General features: G+C 44.7%; 2 protein-coding genes across 2 annotated transcripts in view; one reads left to right on the plus strand and one right to left on the minus strand.

The window, feature by feature from the left end:
* The first annotated feature begins 8 nt into the window (after nt 1-8).
* GTPBP2 (GTP binding protein 2) lies at nt 9-7,204 on the plus strand. The gene is made up of 12 exons (XM_007936201.2): nt 9-170; nt 2,467-2,493; nt 2,792-2,976; nt 3,325-3,433; nt 3,627-3,824; nt 4,110-4,284; nt 4,435-4,654; nt 5,108-5,243; nt 5,381-5,439; nt 6,044-6,215; nt 6,653-6,817; nt 7,028-7,204. Exons 3-12 carry the CDS (start codon nt 2,843-2,845, stop codon nt 7,202-7,204), a joined length of 1,545 nt encoding a protein of 514 aa, XP_007934392.1. The 5' UTR covers nt 9-170; nt 2,467-2,493; nt 2,792-2,842.
* Nucleotides 7,205-12,712: 5,508 nt separating this feature from the next.
* Nucleotides 12,713-21,093, minus strand: part of POLH (DNA polymerase eta) — a 48,367-nt gene continuing 39,986 nt past the window's right edge. The window contains exons 9-10 of the mRNA XM_007936202.1: nt 15,657-15,826; nt 12,713-13,613 (exon numbers count right to left, since the gene is read on the minus strand). Of these exons, the coding sequence (XP_007934393.1) occupies nt 12,713-13,613; nt 15,657-15,826 (1,071 nt within the window). The remainder of the gene's footprint in view (nt 13,614-15,656; nt 15,827-21,093) is intronic.

Here is a 21,093-nt window from a genome sequence, read left to right on the forward strand (position 1 = left end):
CGGAGCTGTTCGGCGGCTGCTGCCGGCCGGGAGGGGGCCCGACCGTGGGCGGAACCCTCAAGGCTAGAGGGGCCGGCAGTAGCAGCGGCTGCGGGGGCCCGAAGGGAAAGAAGAAGAACGGAAGAAACAGAGGGGGCAAAGCCAACAATCCCCCATACTTGCCCCCCGAGGTAAGCACCTGAGAAGTGGCGGAGTGAGAACAAACCATTTCTTCCGGCCCTACGACCCCAGAGAGGAGGGACAGAGAGTGAATCTCCCCTTCCGGTGTCCAGACCCTAGGGAAGGGGCGGGAGAGGGAACCCCCTTCCGGTCCCAGGACCCCAGGGAGGAGGGAGCAAGAGACTGGATCTCCCTTCTGGTGGCCGAACTCCCCTAGTAGAAGTGGGAAGAAGGGATACCCCTTCACATTTTCTTGGAAAGAGCAGAGTAGATCACCCTGCCCCCGCTCCCTGTGCTGCGACAGGTGAAGGGAGATTGCATCCTGGGATAAGAAGGTAGGCAGAGTAACCACCACTTACTCCTAACTTGTTGTACAGTGTGGAGGGGAGTACCCGGTAAAAGACCAGTGTGTTCGCTCCCTATCTTCCAGTACAGACACATGTACATAAAACCAGAAGAACAGTGAGACTTAGCCCTCTCACCCTTTGGTGTTCTATGAGGGGGTGGGGACAAAGAGCGCCTCCACAAACCTGCTTCATCTATCTCAGAGGTAGAGGATAACTGCTCCTTTGTCCCTCTTAGGAAAGGAGGACCGGGGGAAGAGCTTAAACTAGTGGTTATCAAACTTTAGTGTGCATCAGAATCACCTGGTTTGCTGGACTTCTCCCCCAGAATTTCTGATTCAATAGGTCTTAGGTTGGCTTGAGAATTTGCATTTCTTACAAGTTCCCAGATGATGCTGATGCTGCTGTTCCTAAGACCACACTTTTAGAACCACTGACCTAGACCATTCTTGGACTTTTCTGAAGTTACCAAGCCGAGATATTTTCTATGCCCCAAAAACCAAACTCACTGCCGTCAAGTCGATTCCACTGGTTGTAACCCTTCCTTGGGGTTCCGAGGTGGTATCTCTATGGAAGTAGATTGTCCACTCAGTCTTTCCTTCAGAGGAGTAGTTTCCATGTCCAGCAAAGTGTTAAAAAGGTTTCTAGAGCATCTTTGTTGATGGGAAAAAATCTCCCTTACACTCTATGAGGTGGAGATTATGGATGAAGACCTGACAGAGCCTGGGTGCTAGAGGGCTGAGAAAGGATGGAATAACAGAAATGGAAGAGGAAAACTGAAATGGCCAGGGAGGAGGAGTGTAGAAATTCAGGACCTACAGAATAGGTAAATCCATAGAGACAGAAGGTAGATTAGTGGTTGTCTGGGTCCAGGGTGGGGGGTGGGGGGAATAGAGTGATGAAAATTTCCTGGAATTAGTGATGATGGTTGTACAACCTTGTGATATACTAAAACTCACTAAGGTGAACACTATGAAGGGGTGGATTTTATGGTCTGTGAATTATATCTCAATTTTTTAAAGAGCCCCCTTTTACCACTAAAGACAAGAAATGTAGGACTAATGTAGGTAAAGTAGAGGGAGTAGAGTGGGCTTTAGACTATCCTTCTGGCCTTTGGGGTCCTTCTTCCTTGAATTGTAGGATCGTGGAGGAAATTCCTGGGTTATGGAGCCCAAACTCTGTCCCCCACTTACCATCACCCCATATTTCCTTGAACCTGAGAGGGGAAGGCTCGGACAACAAGATGTTTTTGTGATGGGTAACTTGATTTAGGGAGGAGGTGGAAGAGATTATGCGGGGTAGATTCAGGATTTTACCTCATCTGAAGCACCGGGATTAGGAAGCAGGAGGTAAAAGCCATTGTGAGTCTGGTTTATGGAGTGTCTCCCTTTCATTATTATTTTCTGAGTTTCTTCTGTTCACTTCAGCCCCTACTTTGGAGCCCTACTCCTCTTTCACCTGGGCTCCTCTCTCATAGGGCTTGTAGTGACCGGTGCTGAGCTCACCCTTTGGCCCTGGTCCAGAACCTCTTGCAGCCTCTTACTCTTGATGACATCAGCTGAGAGGGGCGGGCAGGAAGGAAGCAGTGTCTCCCAGACCAGTGGCAAAGAAAGGCCTCAGCAGCCTGGGCACAGAGCCTTCTTGGGACAGTTTGAGGCTCTGAGGAGAAGGGATGATCTTGGATCTGGGAAGAACATGCTGCCAGTGGTCGAAGAAAGGAGGGACTCACGGTTCTGTTCCTGGCTTAATAGGTGACTGTATCTTTAGACTCTTTTCCTTTGGCCACATTGGGCCTGAGTAGAGGGCTTCTCTGCCACTGATCTTTCTTTGGCAGTTACCTGCTTAGGCAGGTGCCCCTGGGGCTTCCTGCTTTCTCAAGACACCTGCCTGGGCCCCAACAGGAATCAGGAAGTAGGGGTTGGGTCCAGATGGTGTGTGGTAACTACTACCTGTTTCTTTTCAGGCTGAAGATGGAAACATCGAATATAAAGTGAGTCTTAGGCTGGGGAGGACCAGAGGGATGGGGTAGGTGTTCTTGCCAGCAAGGGGTAATTTCTCTGAGATTCTTCCAAACCTCATGATCTGTAGTAATTTAGGGTTATGGTTAAGGGTAAGGGCTCTGTACCTCATTCTCTTGGAGGAGCACTCAGTGTTAGAGTGGGTCAGGGACAAGGGGTTTTGGTAGGATGGGAGGGTTCTGGTTCTCTTTGCAGGACAAATGGGGAATATATGGGCTTGGGAGGAGTATTCCCAATTTCATCTTCTCATCATATCTCACCTGCCCTAAGCTGAAGCTGGTGAATCCTTCCCAGTACCGCTTTGAGCACCTGGTGACACAAATGAAGTGGCGGCTTCAGGAGGGTCGCGGTGAGGCTGTCTACCAGATTGGGGTGGAAGACAATGGGCTGCTGGTGGGGCTGGCAGAGGAGGAAATGCGGGCTTCCCTCAAGACCCTGCACCGGATGGCAGAGAAGTATGCTTCCCTCTCTCTTACCTAACTCTAGGGAGGACCCAGGCATCCCACTCCAGTTGGACCTGAGGGGCTAAGATGAGACTTGTCTTCTCTTAGGAAAGAACTAAGAGGGGAGAGTGGGTGTTCTCTTTACTGGACCTAGGATTTTTTGCTCCTTGAGTTAAGATTTTTTGTTTTTGTTTTTTGAAAAGAGAGCTGTGGATCTGAGATGGATTAGAGGGAGTTGGGAAGTAAAGTAGGGTGGTGTGGGGAGCTCTGTGAGAGGCATGGGAAGGCCAGTGGCCCAGAGTCTGGCTGGAACAGGGGGACTACAGGTGAGGTATGGCAGCCATGGCTTTGCTGTGACAGGGTTGGGGCAGACATCACCGTTCTCCGGGAGCGTGAAGTGGATTATGATAGTGACATGCCCCGGAAGATCACTGAGGTCCTAGTACGAAAGGTCCCTGACAACCAGCAGGTGAAATGCACGCTCTTCCCTACCCCTCATGCCCACGTTCCCTGGGAGGGTCCTGAGGTGGCAGACTCCCCGGCCTGGGATCCTGGGGGTATCCAGTTTATCTCTTGCTCCTCAAGGGCCATCACTGCCCTTGCCCTAACTCTGTGGCGAGAGGTGGGCATCGGAGCCCTTACTGCAGGCAATTTGTCCACAGTTCCTAGACCTCCGTGTGGCTGTCTTGGGGAATGTGGACTCAGGGAAGTCAACTCTGCTTGGAGTCCTGACCCAGGGAGAGCTGGACAATGGGCGGGGCCGAGCCCGGCTCAACCTGTTCCGGCATCTGCATGAGATTCAGTCTGGCCGAACTTCCAGCATCAGCTTCGAGATCCTGGGTTTTAACAGCAAAGGAGAGGTGCATGTGATCACTGGGACCCAGTGGGGCCAGCCTCTGAGGATGGGATGGTAACAGTGAAGGATAGAGGCTGGGGGCAGAACGTGGAAACTTTCTGTAGTAATGTAGATGAAGGCCCTAAGGGTCTAGTTCTCTTGAAAACAAATGGGACACAACTGAATTAAACCATAAGTGGGGCTAAGGGTTAAGAGGTAAGGTCACCCAGAGACTGTTTTAGGCCCTGGCGACTCTTAAAGGGTTGGGGGGGCTGGCAGTGGGCACTGAGAGCCCTGGGCTCTGGGCCAGGTGGTGAATTACAGTGACTCACGGACTGCAGAAGAGATCTGTGAGAGCAGCTCCAAGATGATCACCTTCATCGACCTGGCAGGCCACCACAAGTACCTGCACACCACCATCTTTGGCCTCACCTCATACTGCCCCGACTGTGCCCTCCTCCTCGTCAGTGCCAACACGGGGATTGGTAGGAACCATGGGGGCAGGGACATGGCTATGGTGGGGACAGGAGGTGTTGACTCTCAGATTTTAGAGCCAGAGTAACTCTCCTCTTCTTCCCTCTCTTCTCTCCCACATTCTCTCTCTTCTTTCCTGCTGCCTGCCTTCTCTGAGGCAGCTGGCACCACAAGGGAACATCTAGGGCTGGCCCTGGCCCTGAAAGTGCCCTTCTTCATCGTGGTCAGCAAAGTAGATCTGTGTGCCAAGACCACAGTGGAGAGGACAGTACGCCAGCTGGAGCGGGTCCTCAAACAGCCTGGCTGCCACAAGGTCCCCATGCTGGTCACCTCTGAGGATGATGCCGTCACCGCTGCCCAGCAGTTTGCTCAGTCACCCAAGTAAGCCTGCCTCACCCCAGTGCCTGATCCACATGCCTGATCCACAGGGAAGGCTGCCACACGGGCCCAATGCCCAGGAGCTTGTATCCCCTCCCCAGGGCCAGAACAGTTCTCAATGCTGTGGTTCTTCAGCTTGGAATTATGGGAGAGTCTTTACTGAAGTACTTGAGCTTCCCCTTGTCCAGTCCTCACTGGGAGCCAACCAGGAAGTTTTCAGATACTCTGGGACATTGGGGATGAAGTGACATACCACACATCACCACCTCCCTCATAGTGTGAATAGCTTCATGTGCTGACTCAGAGATTGAGCTCAGAGCTTCCACAGAGGTTAGCAGATAGAAGAGAAGGGCCCTAAGCTATCTAGAGAGCAGCTCATCTTCCCATGTATGGGGCTATGGTCTCTGCCTCCTATTGGAACTTTCTTATCTGTCCATTTCATGCCTTCCTCTACAGTGTCACTCCTATCTTCACACTGTCCAGTGTGTCTGGAGAAAGCCTGGACCTGCTCAAAGTCTTTCTAAACATTCTGCCACCGCTCACCAACAGCAAAGAGCAAGAGGAACTCATGCAGCAGCTGACAGAGTTCCAGGTAGTAATCTACCTAAACAGGCAGTAGGTTGGGGAACAGAAAGGGGTTAGTTCTGACCAAGCCTAGAGTCTGTTTAGATATCTTGGACCTGCCAGTTTTACCTGCCAGTCCATTGAGAGAGTCTTCTTTGATTTTAGGTGGATGAAATCTACACAGTACCAGAGGTGGGGACTGTTGTTGGAGGGACACTTTCCAGGTGAATTGCCTTGCTTGCCACCCATCCATTCAGCCTCACACTCATACTCGTGAAGACATGGCCCAAAGGAGGAGACTCTGGGATTGAACAGAGCCCATTTAAAGGTGGTGCATGTTTGCAAATTAGGTTTTCATTTTCAGAAAAGCTAGAGAAAGCTAGTCTATTGGCTTATGAGGGAAGAAACAGTATTGCTGCTTATTGGTCCTCTCTGGGCCCCTGAGGGAGTAGTGTATGGATTTGGGACCATACACTGGAGTGTGCTCACCTGGCTTCTCTTCTCAAAGTGAGGAAGATGAGAGGTCCCTTAAGACTCCAAAGCAGAGGATGAAACCTAAGGGGATAACTTGGTCCTTCAGGGATTATGTCTTCTGTGTTGTCAAACCGGCTGCTACCTCTTTGGCTTCAGAGTCTGCACTCTGGACTAGAGCATAGAAGTCATCCCTCCTACATGCATTCAAGTCTGAATTTAGGCTCCCTTTCCCCCACCTCAAGGATCTACCTTAGAAAGAAAGAAATGCTCTGGGTAACCTTGAGCAGAGAAGTAGACGGCAGGGGGTGGGGGGAGCCTAGGCTGACATTGTACCACCTGCCCTCTGGGCTGCAGTGGGATTTGCCGCGAGGGGGACCAGCTGGTGGTGGGCCCCACAGACGATGGCTGCTTCCTGGAGCTGAGAGTGTGCAGCATTCAGCGCAACCGCTCTGCCTGTCGTGTGCTGCGAGCTGGTCAGGCTGCTACATTGGCCCTTGGGGACTTTGACCGTGCACTGCTTCGCAAGGTGAGGTGGGTAGGTGAGTGGGAGAGGGGGCATCAAGAAAAGCACCTAGGAGACTGGCTGCTGAGTGATAAGCACCTAAGGTGCTTCAGAGAAACTCAGAGACAACATAATCAGAGTCCCAATAAGCTTCTGGTCAGGTTGCACAGACTGTCCTCATATGAAAAGAATTAGTGGAGATGACTAAATATGAATTATTGTGGTACATCCTGAGTGTCCAGGGCTCTAACAGTACAAAGCACTACAAAGCTTAGAGAACACAGGAGGTGGGTAAGGGATTTCTTCTACAAGGAGCGTTTGAGTATTTCCTTCTGAGGTTTTGTTTGGAGTCCCAGAGGAAGAGGGAATTGAGATTCTGTAAAAGGGTATAGGGGTGGCTGGGGAGGGAGAGTCTAATGCTAGATCTGCCCTTCTTGGGTCTGGGGGCTGTGCCTCCCTAGGGCATGGTGATGGTGAGCCCCGAGATGAATCCCACCATCTGCTCAGTGTTCGAGGCAGAGATAGTCCTACTGTTCCATGCCACCACCTTCAGGCGAGGTTTCCAGGTGACAGTACACGTCGGCAATGTACGTCAGACAGCAGTGGTGGAAAAGATCCATGCCAAGGTGAGAGTACCCAGCCATGCCCCCATTTTTCTGGGGGAAAAAATCAGAATTTTTCTGCCTGGAGACCTGGTCCCAGACTTGCACGGAACTCCCTGATGCCACAAAGAGAACTGCCCTACTTAGGGTGGGTAGAAGCCTAATGGGCCCCCAGGGGTGGAGAGCCATGACTGGTAGAAAATGGGATAGCCAGTGATCATGTATCTGCTGCAGGACAAGCTGCGGACAGGGGAGAAGGCAGTGGTACGTTTCCGCTTCCTGAAACACCCAGAGTACCTGAAAGTGGGCGCCAAGCTGCTGTTCCGGGAGGGTGTCACCAAGGGCATTGGCCATGTCACTGATGTGCAAGCCATTGCAGCAGGAGAGGCCCAGGCCAACATGGGCTTCTGAGCTCCTCCAGGCAGGGACAGCTCTATTACAGTCCCTACAATATACGAGGTGACTTCCGGCCATGCTGCCCTCTGTTGGCTAGGGAAAGGGGTGCTCGCTGCCAGTTGCTCCCCACCACCGTTTTGGAGAGGTGTCAAGCTTGGTGTGGCTGGGGAGGGGCGGTTCTGAGGGAGAAGAAAGGAGCCTTCAGGGCAGTGCTCAGTGGCTGTGCACCCATCTGGTTGACTCATCAACCCTGACAACTCTGTGGCCTGTCTACTGGAGGGAGCGAACTGTGGCCACCTTGGCCTCACTATCAGGACTGAGCGTGATCTACCGATGTGGGCCCTGCACTTCAGGAATTGTTACAACTAGGGGTGGTCCTCAAAAGCACTCCTTTTTCTATACCTCAAGGCCATGTAAGTTGCCCTTCGCTACCTGACTGGACAAAAGAAATCTGCTACTGGCCACCTGGTGGCCCAGGTTCTGAAGAAATGGCACAGGGAAAGTGAATGGCAGTGCTCCCACCCTGTGCTGAGGCCTGAGGCCTGTTTCTCAGCTTTATCTCCCTTTTCCTTCACTCAAGGGCCATTTCCCCAGTTCCTCCTCTCACAGGCCCCACAGGTGCTATTTGTTGTGCTGGCCCACGCGTGGGGCTGCCAAGCTGAGGCTTGGCATACTAAAGGTCAGCTGCATGTCAGTCAGTCTCGTCCCTTACTCTCAAGTAATCTGTTGGTTTTAATGCTGAATCAAACAGTATGTTTTACTTTCACAGACTAGTGGCTGGGGACCTGACCCATAGCTCCCCTACCTGCCACTTTCCCCGCCCCCTTCCTGCTCCCACGCCCTCTCATTTTACTAATTTGCAGTGACCATCCCCTTCCCTCTGTTGCAGGGAACCAGGAGGAAAGGGAGAGATGTTGCCATATTTCCTACCTTTAGGGCATGGACTCCCTCCTTTCCCTTTGTTAGTGTCCTGGGTTCGCATGGACTCAGGGATTTGTTGGTTAAGGTTTCTCTGCATATATATATATATTATATATATATATATATACACAAACATATATATTGTACAGAATAAAAATGTTTTATTGGATATACTGTGCTTATGCTTAAGATACTCGGAAGGAAGATGAGGCAATCTACTTTTGTAGTGATACTGCCTCGGAAACCCAAGGAGGGGTCGCTATGAGTCGGGTCCGACTCAACGGCACATAGCAACAACAACAACATGCTTAAGATACAGGCTTAGCCTCCAGAACTAGATTCCTCTTTAGGAATATAGAAAGACAAGTGAAACTCCAAACACTGCTGACCCCTGAATGCAGAAACGTCAGATCTGTGTTCCAGTCTCATAACCAAATGTTCTGCCCTGTTTTGCCTAGTTCTTTGAGCTAGTAGCAGAGTAGAAAGTGAAACCTATCCTTTTCATTTGAAATAGGTAGCTACCCTACAATAGGGAGTCCTCCATTGTGCCCTGAAACTAATGCTGTCAAGAGATTTTGAGATTAGAGGGCAGCTTACTTAAGGAAGAGTGGGATTTAGACAAATGGTAAAATGGCTCTTCATGTCTAGCAATGACAAGTAGCCTGAGGTGAGGTTTATATACCCTAAGCTGCTAGGTCCCCTTGGCCAAATCTTAGTCCCTCTTCCCTTTTCAGAGTATCTGATTACTCACATTTTATAGCTATAAAGTTAACTGCAAAAAAAAAAAAAAAAAAAAGGACTTGGCAAAAGAAATTTAATGATAAATGGGTCCCGAGGTCCCATGTGGTGTTCTGCCTCCAAGGTATTAAGTGGTAGTGGCTTCCTACCATTCAGGCTCAGCTGCTTTTTAAAATATCACTGGTGTAACTTGCTTCTAAGAAGCTTGTGGTTGAAAAAACTTCTTCCTGTATTGGAACTACAAGCTCTTTACTCCCTTTTGTGCTGTTGCTGATAAACAGTTGTGAAGAGGGAAAGGTTATATTCCTCAAAAAGGCACTACAGCTTTTCCTTAGCACTGACCTTTGCAAGGTAGTGGTTAGAGTTGGTATCCCCAAGAAAAGAGAAGGCGTGCTGCTGGTCTCTTCTTTACTGGTCACCCACCAGCCACCATCTCCTTGCCACACGTGCACTGCCAGTCTCAAGAAACCCAGTAAAACCTGGGTTTCTGCTGTCCTTCATCCCATGGACAGGAGTAGAGAAGGGGAGAAGCTTGTCAATCCGACTTGCTCAGCTTGTTCTGTATAGTGCCCAAGAGAGATGAAAGCTTTAGCAGAGTTTTTTGTTTTAAAAATACTTATCTTTTTCCTGGATAAAGAAAAAGGAAACATTGGAAAGCCAACATCTCTAGACTTAATGAGACATCTGGAACTAGGGAGCCACTTACTTGCTGAGGAACATTTTTGGAATGTTTAGGAAGAGAAATAGTTGTATAAGGCAGGCCCCCAAGGAGTACTGTTTCACTTCAGGTAATAAGATCTGAAAGTATTCACCATTCAGTGAATGTCAAGCACTATGAGTAAGACACTGTGAAGCACAGTGAAGAATTCTTGCCTACAGGAAGCTACAATACTAGTAGGGAGAAGACATGTACACTACTAACATTATTTAAAAGATTTCCATAAAATTAGAAAACACTTGGAGGAAGAAATAGTTTCCTGCTGTACCTGGTGGTTTTCACACTTTTACCACTTCTTCTAACTGAACATATACCCGTCCCTAATTTATAAATCAACTAAAAAGTAGAGGAAGTTTTGTGTATTTTATGAGAAGGGGAGAATATGTACACCATTTTCGCCTTCCTGTTCACCTTCCCTACCACCCAACTCGGTTCACCTTTTGTTGGGTTCTCTGTGCAATTCCAGGTTTCCCATTGAAAGTCATGTCAGAAAAGCCAAAGAGCTGACTTCTTATACATAAGAATGGAGATTAAGAATACTGTACTGTAAGTACTGGACACATTGAAAGAGCTACCATAATGAATTTAAAGTCCTAAGTTCATACTTCAATAAGGAAGAGATGAACAGGTCCCCTCTCCTCACAACATGCCAATGACCCTAAAGTCCCAAGCACTTACCTCTTAAATTTATACTTTGGGGTCTAAGGAAATGCTAGTGGTGTCTTCTAGATCAGTACTTCTCAAACTTTTAAGATGCACACTGATCACCTGGGGAATTTTATTAATGAGCAGATTCTGATTTTGTAAGGGTGACATAAACTATTTCTGACAAGCTCTCTGTGATGCTGCTGTGCCTCAAATCTCACTTGGAATAGGAAGAGTCTAGAGAGGATCTAGTTTTGATCATGCTTTACTCAATCTAAACAATTTCCAAACTGGTTCAGTAGCAATCGCATTCTACATTAGAACAAAATACAAGTGCTCGAAGGGCCAATAGCTAAAACTATAGCCATAAGAGGGTTAGTGGTTAGGTGCTGTCGAGTCCATTTTCGACTCATAGCAACCCTGCCTGACAGAATCATCCCATAGATTTTCTTGGCTGTAATCTTTATGGAAGGAGCCCTGGTGGTGCAGCACTTAAGTGCTCACCTGCTGAAAGGCTGGTGGTGGTTCCAACCCACCTACTGGCTCCAGGGAGAAAAGACCTGACAATCTGCTCCTGTATTGATTAAAAAAAAAAAACCAAACCACTGCCGTTGAGTCGAATTCCCCCCTTGGGTTTCCGAGGCAGTATCACTATATCACTATGGAAGTAGATTGTCCAACCTTCCTTCCAAGGCATGGCTGGTTAGCAGTCGAGTGCTTTAGCCACTGCACCACCAGAGCCCCTAGGAAACCCTATGGAGTAGCTCTGTCACACAAGGTCGCAGAGAGTCAAAAACTGACTCAGTACCACCTAACAACAATCTTTATAGGTGCAGATCACCAGGTGTTTCTGCCTTGAAGTCACTAGAGGGTTCATACTGGCAACCTTTCAGTTAGCAGCTAAGCATTGAACTACTATGCCACCAAGGCTCCTTTATAATAGGGTTTCCAAAAACTCAAACCAAACTCACTGCCATGGAATGGATTCCAACTGATAGCAACCCCTACTGGGTTTCCAAGGCTGTATGTATATCTTTACAGAAGCACACTGCCTCATCTTCTGTGGATTGGCTGGTGAGTTTGAACCACTGACCTTTGGTTAGCAACAAAACGCCTTAACCACTACACCACCAGAGCTCCTATGATAGGGTTTACTTGCATGAAATTCAGTGTTTGAGTAGCTTTTATGTACCGAGCCTTGCCCTAAATTTACCATATCACTTTAAAGTCCCAACTCTTCTCCCATTCTCCAAATGAAATACAGTTTTGGTCAAGGTATTACCTTAAACTGCCCATCACAGAGCTGATGGCCTTTTTTTTAAAAAATACATTTTATTGAAATATCAGTGAAATACACTTAAAGTGACATGGGTCAATGCATTTTTTTGCAGTGTTCTCTCCCCTCCCTTCTCACCCATGTTGTTGTTATGTGCCTTCGAGTCGAACCCGACTCATAGTGACCCCTCCTTGGGTTTCTGAGGCAGTATCACTACGGAAGTAGATTGCCCAGCCTTCCTTCCGAGGAGTGGCTGGTAGGTTTCAACCGCCAGCCTTCTGGTTAGCAGTCAAGTGCCTTAGGCACCAACAAAGAAAGTTTCCTTCCATCTACAAACCTTTCCTTTTTACAATAATGAATTAATACTGTATTTGTCCTTCTGTGATTGACTTAACTTCACTCAGCATAATGTCCTCCAGGTTCATCCACGTTATGCGGTGGTTTGCAAATTCTACACTATTCTTTAGTGTTGCAATAGTATTCCATTGTGTGTATGTACCATAGTTTGGTTATCCATTCTTCTGTTGATGGGCACGTAAGTTGTTTCCGTCTTTTTGCTACTTAATTAGTGCTGCGATGAACATGGGTGTATATGTATCTGTTCTTGTCTTGGGTCTCAGTTCTTTAGGACATATACCTGGTAATGGCATTGCTGGGTCAAATGGTATTTCTAATTTCAGCTTTTTAGGGAATCACCTTATTGCTTTTCACAGTGGTTGTATCATTTGACAGTCCCACCAGCAGTGTATGAGAGTGATGGACAACTTTTTAAACACTTTTTTTCAAAAATTCAGTTCATCCTCCATGCCAACTTTAAGCTAAGCACTTCACATTATTTGTAATCTTCAATAATCTATGAAGTATTCTCAGTTTTACAGTTGAGGAAAGTGACCTGCTTGAGGCCATACTTACAGAGGCAATGAGGTGTGGAACCAGGTCTCTTAGGCTCCAGGGCCCACACACTTTATGATGCTGCCTCCCTAAACTCTAAACGAATAAAAATTCAAAGTAGTTCTCTCTCTGGCAGATGAATTTTTATATCTCTATCAGTGATGGGATTAGAATCCATGCCTGTGAAGAGATGGAAGCCTTAACCCAGCACCTAACTGGATTATTTTTATTAAAAAAAATTCATAGTTACAGATTTCCTTGAAAAGTGAACATATTTCCCTCTCCCAGGTAATAGATAAAATACTAACACCCTGCAGCAAGTCTGAGGGCAGCACTAGTGTGTTAATGGCTTAAAAAATGATTCCAGTGTCTGCATGCCCTCCGGCCTAGGCCGTTTGTTACCGGAGGCCAAAGGGCTCTTGGGATTTCTTTTGCCTTGAGGAGATAGGGCAGGAACAACCCGGGGGCTTGGGGAATGGGGCTGAAAAAAGGATTTCTGCAACTCCAATGCAAAATGATAGTCCATATGTTCTGGCATCTCCCACACTGGTACCAAGGAGCCACACTTTTCACAGGACACTTGGTCTTCAGCATCCAAAAGACTTGGCGTAGTAGCTGCCTTTTGAGCCACACCCAAAGCTGACTTGGAGGCTGAAGAAGCAAGACTGCCTGGGCTGCTCTGGTCCACAGCCATCTCTGCAGGAGTTGCTTTAGAGGATTCTGGTTTCAGCACTTTTTCACAAGTACGGGCACATTCTGGATTCTCTGTCAGAAAATGGTTTCTTAATTCTTTAGAACTGGACCATGACTTTTGTGGAGGAAAGGAAACTGAAGAATTATTAAGCTGTTTCTGCCTTAGGGCTTCTAAACTTTTCTTCTTAAAAAAGGGCTCAATTCCTTTAGTATGACTGGTTTGGAAAGGAAATGAGGGTTTGGATGGTGAACTGGTTTGGATGGGAGCCTGGGTAGTGGCAGTAAGAGAGGAAAGTGAAGCTTCTTTGACTTTGTGCTTTTCTGCAGCTTTTTGGAAGAATGATTCCAGAGAACTGGTTGCTTTCTTGGTGGCTGTCACTGATGGGCCACTTCCCTGGGTCTTAGCTTCTGAACTGGTAACTGGCACCTTTGGCAGAGAACTTGAGTCACTGTTCAAGAAGACGGTGATGTCTGTGCAAGATGAAGGAGCAGAGGCAGAGAATTTGGTAGCACAGAGGAAAAGCATTGTGAGGGGAGGGGACCTATGCAAAAAGGAATAAGAAGATTAGCAACAGGTCACTATTTCAGAGTTTAATACAGATTCAATTTGTAAATGATGGGGATTCTGGTTCTGTCACAAGAGGAAATTACTACATACTAAAATGGTTCTCAAACTTTGTTTGTACCTGATCGTTAACAGATTCAGTAGACCTGGGGTGGGCTTGTTTCTAGAAAGTTCTTAGGAGATACTGATGGTCTGGGATCACATTTTTGAGAATCACTGACTCAGTGAACAAAAAAAACCAAAACGCATTGCTGTCCAGTCGGATCAGACTCATAGCAATCCCTCCGTGGGTTTCTCAGGTGATATCACTATGGAAGTAGGTTGCCCAACCTTCCTTTGGAGGAGTGGCTGCTGGGTTTGAGCCACCAGCCTTCTGGTTAGCAGTCAAATGCCTTAGGCACTATGCCATCAGAGCTCCTGACATAGTGAACACCTACCCTAAATAATATGGATCCCCTGACAGCTGGGTATTGTTTTTTTTTTATAAGTTACTACTGTAGAGCTGCTATAATTCAGGGATGAGGAAAACCATTTCTTCAGGCGAACAGAAAAACTTTAGAATATTTAGATTAGAAAGACTCTTGAAAAAGATCCTTTTACTCATGTCCCTGTTTTTAAACAGGGCACCACCTGACCCATCTTTGGCTGATTTTCCACTCTGGAATTTCTAGGGAATGAAATTCAGCTTTTGGTTACTCACCTCAGTATCTCAGAAACATTTCAAGAAATTGCTGTCAAACTTCCTCATTATGTCAGTTACCCAAATTTTTACAAGCTGAATTTCAGAAGAGAAAAACATACTTCTATATACAGATTAGTCTCTCAAGGGGAATAGCAAATGCTATTTTAAATTCTGACAGTGTCTTGTTATCCTCAGGTTTCATGCCTTGGGGCAGAGTCTTATAAGCAGGTAATTTTGAGACTTCCTTGTCAATAAATTTTATCCTATTAGTAGTATTCTAGTCTGTCATTAGTATGTTTTCAAATGAGGTATCATATGAACATAGTACTGCAATTATCACTTAGTTCTCTAAAACTTTTTAATATTTGAAGTAAATAAATACAGTGAGAAGTAAAAGTTAAGTAAATTACTCTAAGTAGAGAACAAAGACTCAAACTTCAGAGACCCTATTTATTGTAGAGGTCTGTACATATAAGAGGAGTGCCAATAAGTTTACAAAAGCAATAATTTAGGTGGTTACATTAAACTTTAATTTTTGATAGTATTCAATATAGACCTTTTCTATTTAATGTTTTTGTTATGTGCCACTAAGTTGATTCCAACTCATAGTGACTCCATATGACCGAGCAAACTGCTCCATAGGGTTTCCTAAGCTTTCATCTTTACCGGGAGCAGATCACCAGGTCTTTTCTCCCATGGAGCTGCTGGTAGATTCTAACTGCTGAACTTTTTTAGCAGCTAGTGCCATCAGGGCTCCTTTTCCAGTTTAATAGGCTATGTTAAATAAGTATTAGATTACAATTGTGAAAATCATTAATGGACCGTAAATGAACACACTCCAAAGAGACTTTTTCATATAATTTGGTTATATTTTATAAGCAACTGAAGTGGAATTTACTACTGAATAAAACTGAGTTGGGATTTTAGAGATTATTGAGATGCTTTTAAAATAGGACAATCAAGTAGTTGAGAGAAGTTCCTAAGTATATTCTTGAAATTTGAATTCTGTACTCCAAGAGCAATTGGCCATTCCTCTGACTATAGCAGGCTTATACAGGCAGGAGTAGTCTTGGTGAACTCTGCCTTCTAGCCTAGCCCTGAGAACTAGAATGTCACCAAATGTCAGGCAAGAAAGTTGCAGCTGAGCTGTCTTGTTTCTAGAGTTGCAGCAGTGTTTTCTTCCTTCGTAAATAAAAGACCATTCCCCTTTAAATTAAGTGTTGCTAGCCAGAGTCACAAAGAGCTGACCCCAGCTGGAAGAGATCAGATGCCTACTAATTTTAGAACTAAGACAGGGCGTAAGTCTCTTCCAAGAAGACAAGCTACAAAAGAACTCACCATTCAGTTTGGGTTCCAGAAGTATTACAGTTCCTAATGACAGCAAATGCATCATGGCTCATCTTGTGAGCATCATAGCGGGTGAGGGCACAACAGCGGCGCAGGCTGCTGAGACGTTTGTCTCCTTGTACACGAATGCTCACAGTCAGCTGGGTGGCCACCCTATCATTCTGTGGGTGGAAAAGGATTGAGACCAGAACTAAAGTTAACATGAGCATCTGGATTTCATATGCTGAACTGCATGGAAGGAAATGAAAAAGAACCAGGGTGACAAAATGGTTTGGAAACAGTAAGTTTAAAAACCAAGTTTTTATTTCAACATTTATTCATATAAATTACAATACTGTTATGCACAAGACACTAGATTAGATACTATGACGGATGCAAAGACATTTCCTGCCGTCACATATCTTACAGGAGCTCTGGTAGGGTAGTGCCTAAGGCACTTGACTGCTAACCAGAAGTCTGGCAGTTCAAACCCACCAGCCACTCCTCGGAAGGAAGGTTGGGCAATCTACTTCTGTAGTGAAACCGCCTTGGAAACCCAAGGAGGGGTCGCTGTGAGTCGGGTCTGACTCGATGGTACATAACAACAGCAACAACATATATCTTATATACTAATAGTATAGATTTGATTACAAAACCACTTTTTTTTAAATAAAAAAATCCAATTACATGGTTCCACAAAATTTTGGTGCTATTTCTGGGTATAAAAAGTAATAAAAAGAAGATGAAATTTGGGTGATAAGAGTATTAGAATATCTAGGATATTTTGACAGTTGATGGGAACAGGATGGAATAAATGAAAACGGAACTCTCCTGTATGTTTTCTTTTTTTTTTTTGGTGTGTGTGTGTGTGGTATGTAAGTAAGAAGACTATAACAAATACTTGTAATACTGTATTCTATCTCATGACTTAAGGAAGGTTTTATGTAAGTAACTGTCTGAAAGGAAGATCCAAGCTAGGATATCAAGATTGAGGAACTATACTAATAGATCTATTCTATAGTCTTACCTTTTTTTTTTTTCTTTTTCTCCTTCTGCTATGATGCTCTTATACTTAGTAAGTTTCTATAAAAAAAAACAAACTCTTTTTTTCTTAAAGTTTCCAGTAGCACCTGCTTCTTACCATCCATCTATAAAATATACAATGTAATGAGCCTGCCTCTGGAGAACATGATAGTTGATTCACTTTTCAGTGAATTCTAGGTATCTGAATTGTGATTCTCAGCAAACTGAGAAATAAAACTCAAGATGCAGAAATACATGAAAAGTCTATATAGGAATTCTCTCAAAATCAAAAGATACTAATGAGAAGAAATACCCTTAAGGCAAAGGAGAGGAGAGCAGCACCTATTTTTGGGGTAAAGAGACACAAAACAGGTCATGGATATTGAATGAAAATACACCTGTACAGATTTGGCTAACTTGAGAGAACACAAATTGGCAATTACAAAAGAGTCAGTTATAACTGAATGCCCATCTGGAGCTGTCCAGGCACTAGAAATCCAGGAGAGAACCAGATAAAGTCTAGACCCTCATGGGCCTTATGTGGTAGTAGGGGAACACATAATAAACAAGTAGGCATGGAATAGAAGTGACAAAGATAAGTGCTATGGAAAAAGTAAAGCAAAGAGTGATGAAGGTTGCTGATGTGATAGGGTAGCCTCTTGGAGGGGGTGAAATGGAAGATGTGAACACAGTGAGAAAGCAAATGTTAAGAATATGTTGTTGTTGTTTGCCGTTGATTTGGCCCTGACTCATAGCGACCCCTCCTTGGGTTTCCGAGGCAGTATCACTACGGAAGTAGGATTGCCCAACCTTCCTTCTGAGGAGTGGCTGGTGGGTTTGAACCGCCAGCCTTCTGGTGAGCAGTCAAATGCCTTAGGCACTATGCTACGAGAGCTCCTGTTAAGAATATATAACTAAAAATTCTCCAGGCTGAAGGAATACCAAGTGCAAAAGTGGTAAGGTAGAAGCTTCCTTGGTGTGTTAGAAAAAAGGGAAAGTGACTAACATGGCTAGTAAGTGGAGAGTAAATGACAGGGAGAAGATAGGAGATGAAGTCAGAAGTAGCCAGAAACCAGATCGTGTTGGGCTTTGTAGAATAAAATAAAAGACAAATCATTAACGTGGATTAAGTGTGAAAGGGAAACCACTAGAATGTTTTAAACAATGAAATGACAGGATCTGCTATATCCAGATTTCTTGACAGCCCTTTGAAGGTTAACAATAGAGAAATACTCAGGGAACTGCCACCGTGCTGCACTGGATACAAAGTGGGAAGAAAACCCCACAGTGTGGTTTATAAAGAAAGGGAGAAGATAACAGAATGACACCTAGTGGCAAAGTCAGGTAGGCTGGTAATTGGAATCATGATTGCTCTTGCCTAACAGAACAGTCACTACTAATTCCAACTAAAAAGGAGCAAACAGGTAATTTTATAGTATTACAAACAGTACACTGTTGACTTAGGATTCCCAAATGTTTCAGAAGGAGAGAACATATCAAACGATGCCATTAAGGACCAGGTTTGCTGGTCTGGTAGAGCCTGGTGGAACCACTGAGACTGTGGCCCCTAGCTACCCTTCAGGTCTGGAATTGAACCCACACCTGTGGCTTCCAGTCAAACAAAAGACAGGCATAAGAGTTGAACATGTACCTGAGGTAGATACACTCCTTGGAGAGAACAATCAATGGGAGAAAGAAGGGCTGAATATGCACAGGGAGACAGTTCAGGGGGCAGGAGTGCATGGAGGGATGGACACAGGAAGAGGTAACTATCAGGAGGAAGTGGGAGGGGAGCTGTTGCATTGGGGTAAATTGTAGTTAATGTCATGAGACAAAGTGTATGTGAACTGCTGTATGGAAAGTGAACTTGCTCTGTAAACTTTCACCCAAATCACAATTAAAAAAAAAAAAAGATTCCATTAAGAAAGTGAAAAAACTACCTAACGGATGGAAGAAAATGCTGGCAAATCAGACATCTGATAAGGAACTTGTATCCAGAATATATAAAGAACTCTTAGAACCCAGTAATAATAAAAAGTAACTGAGCTCTGGTGGCACAGTGCCTAAGGCATTTGACTGCTAACCGGAAGGCTGACGGTTTAAACCCTCCAGCCACTCCTCGGAAGGAAGACTAGGCAGGCTTATTTCTGTAGAGATTCCTCCTTGGAAACCCAAGAGGGGTCACTATGAGTCGAATTGACTCAACGGCAGTGAGTTTGGTTTTTGGTTTGGTTTAATTTAAAAAATGGACAAAGGATCTCAATATGCCTTTCAGCAAAGAAGATACACAAATGGTCATAGACACATGAAAAGATGCTGAACATCATCCACCACAGGGAAAATGCAAATCTAAACAACAATATGATACCACTTAACATCCACTACCAGTAACCAGTTGCCTCTGAGTCAGTTCCAACTCAGGGCAAGCCCATATATACATAGTAGAACTGTATTCCACTGGGTTTTCAGGAAGTAGATGACCAGGACTTTTTCCAAGGTGCCTCTGGGTGGTCTCAAACTTCCAGCCTTTCATTTAGCAGCTGAGTGTGTTCAACGTTTGCACCACCCAGGGATTCCTAACACCCACTCACAAAAAAAAAATTCACTGCCGTCCAGTCAAACCCAACTCATAGCAACCTCTCCTTGGGTTTCTGAGGCGGTATCACTATGGAAGTAGATTGCCCAACCTTCCTTCCAAGGAATGGCTGGTGGATTTGAACCACCAACCTTCTGGTTAGCAGTCAAATGCCTTAGGCACTATGCTACCAGAGCTCCACTAGCAGGACTAAATAAATAAAGCCAGAATAACAATTGTTGAAAAGAATGTAGAGAAACTGGAACTCTCATACAACGTTAGTTGGACTGTAAATGGTGCAGCTACTTAGCAAAAACAGTGTGGCATTTCCTCAAAATGCTAAACCTAAGAGTGCCACCAGATCTCCTTTAGAGTTACCACATGACCCAGCAGTTGTACTCCTAGGTATATATCCAAGAAAAATGGGAGCATATGTCTACTAAAAAACTTGTACATGAATGCTCATAATTGCATTTTTCATACCAGTCAAAAAATGTAAACAGAAGGACAAATACTGTGTTAGTTCATTATTGTAAAAAGTCAAGGAAAGGTTTATATATGGAAGGGAACTTTCTCTGTTGGTTACCAGGGTTAGGAGGGGAGGAGAGGGACACTGGAAAAATTAAGTAAGTGTAAACAACCCAAATGTCCATCCATTAATGAATGAATAAACAAAATATGGTATATCCATACAATGGAGTATTACTCGGGTATAAAAGGGAATGAAGTAGTAACACATACTACAATATGCATAAATCTTTGATAAGTCAAAGACTCACTCACAAAAGATTACATTGTATTATTCCATTTATATGAAATGTCCAGAATAGGCAGATCTGTTGAGACAGAAAGTAGACTAGTGGTTGCCTAGAGGTAGGGAGTGCAGAGTGGGGAAATGGGGAGTGCTGCTTTTTGGGGTGATGAATATGTTCTAAAATTGATTGTGGTAATGGTTGCACAACTCGAATATACTAAAAACCATTGAACTTTAAATAGGTGAATTTTATGGTATGTGAAATGCTATTCTTTAAAAAAGAACAAAACTACAACAAAGAGCTATCACTTCATACCTAGTATGATAGCTATTTTATATATATATATATATATATATATATATTTAAAAAGAGGATATTACAAGTGTTAAAAAGGATGTGGAGAAATCGGATCCCTCATACATTGTTGGTGGAATATAAAGTGGAGCAGCCACTGGGGAAGAGTCTGGTGGTTCCTCAAAAAGATAAAACAATTATTCATATGACCCAGATATTGCTCTCCCAGGTATATACCCCAAAGAATTGACAACAGGAACTCAAACAGATACTGGTACACCAATGTTCATTGCAGCATTATCTAGAATAGGCAAAAGTTGGAAAACTTCCAAGTCATCAGATGAATGGATAAATAAAGCGTGGTATATCCATATGACAAAATATTATTAAGCCATAAAAAGGAATGAACTTCTGATACATGCTATAACATGTATGAACCTTGAAAACATGCTGAGTAAATAAGCCAGAAACAAAAGGACATATATGATTCTACTTATATGAAATATCTACAATAGGCAAATTCATAAGAGACAGAAAGGTACCAGCGTTGAGGAGGGTGGGGGATGAAATGTGGAGTTATTACTTAATGGATACAGTGTTTTCTGTTCAGGGTGATGAAGAAGTTTTGGAAATAGTAGAGATGGTTATACAACACAGTGTAATTAATGCTACTGAACTGGACACTTAAAAATGGTTAAAACAGCAGATTTTATGTTATATATATATCTTAAAGAAAAGATAATACAACTTGTTGTTGTTGTTGTTAAGTGCCGTCGAGTCATTTCTGACTCATAGCGACCCC

Source organism: Orycteropus afer, unplaced genomic scaffold (assembly GCF_000298275.1).
Source record: "Orycteropus afer afer isolate SDZICR_OR568_19922 unplaced genomic scaffold, OryAfe1.0 scaffold00034, whole genome shotgun sequence".
In the NCBI taxonomy this organism is placed as follows: Eukaryota; Metazoa; Chordata; class Mammalia; order Tubulidentata; family Orycteropodidae; genus Orycteropus; species Orycteropus afer.

What these genes read in the sequence shown, in the direction of transcription:
- GTPBP2 (XM_007936201.2), top strand. Translation starts at nt 2,843, where the DNA reads ATGAAGTGGCGGCTTCAGGAGGGTCGCGGTGAGGCTGTCTACCAGATT. An exon ending in AGGTCCCTGACAACCAGCAG is followed by an intron (nt 3,434 to 3,626) that starts GTGAAATGCACG and finishes ATTTGTCCACAG; the next exon opens with TTCCTAGACCTCCGTGTGGC. An exon ending in GTTGGAGGGACACTTTCCAG is followed by an intron (nt 5,440 to 6,043) that starts GTGAATTGCCTT and finishes TCTGGGCTGCAG; the next exon opens with TGGGATTTGCCGCGAGGGGG.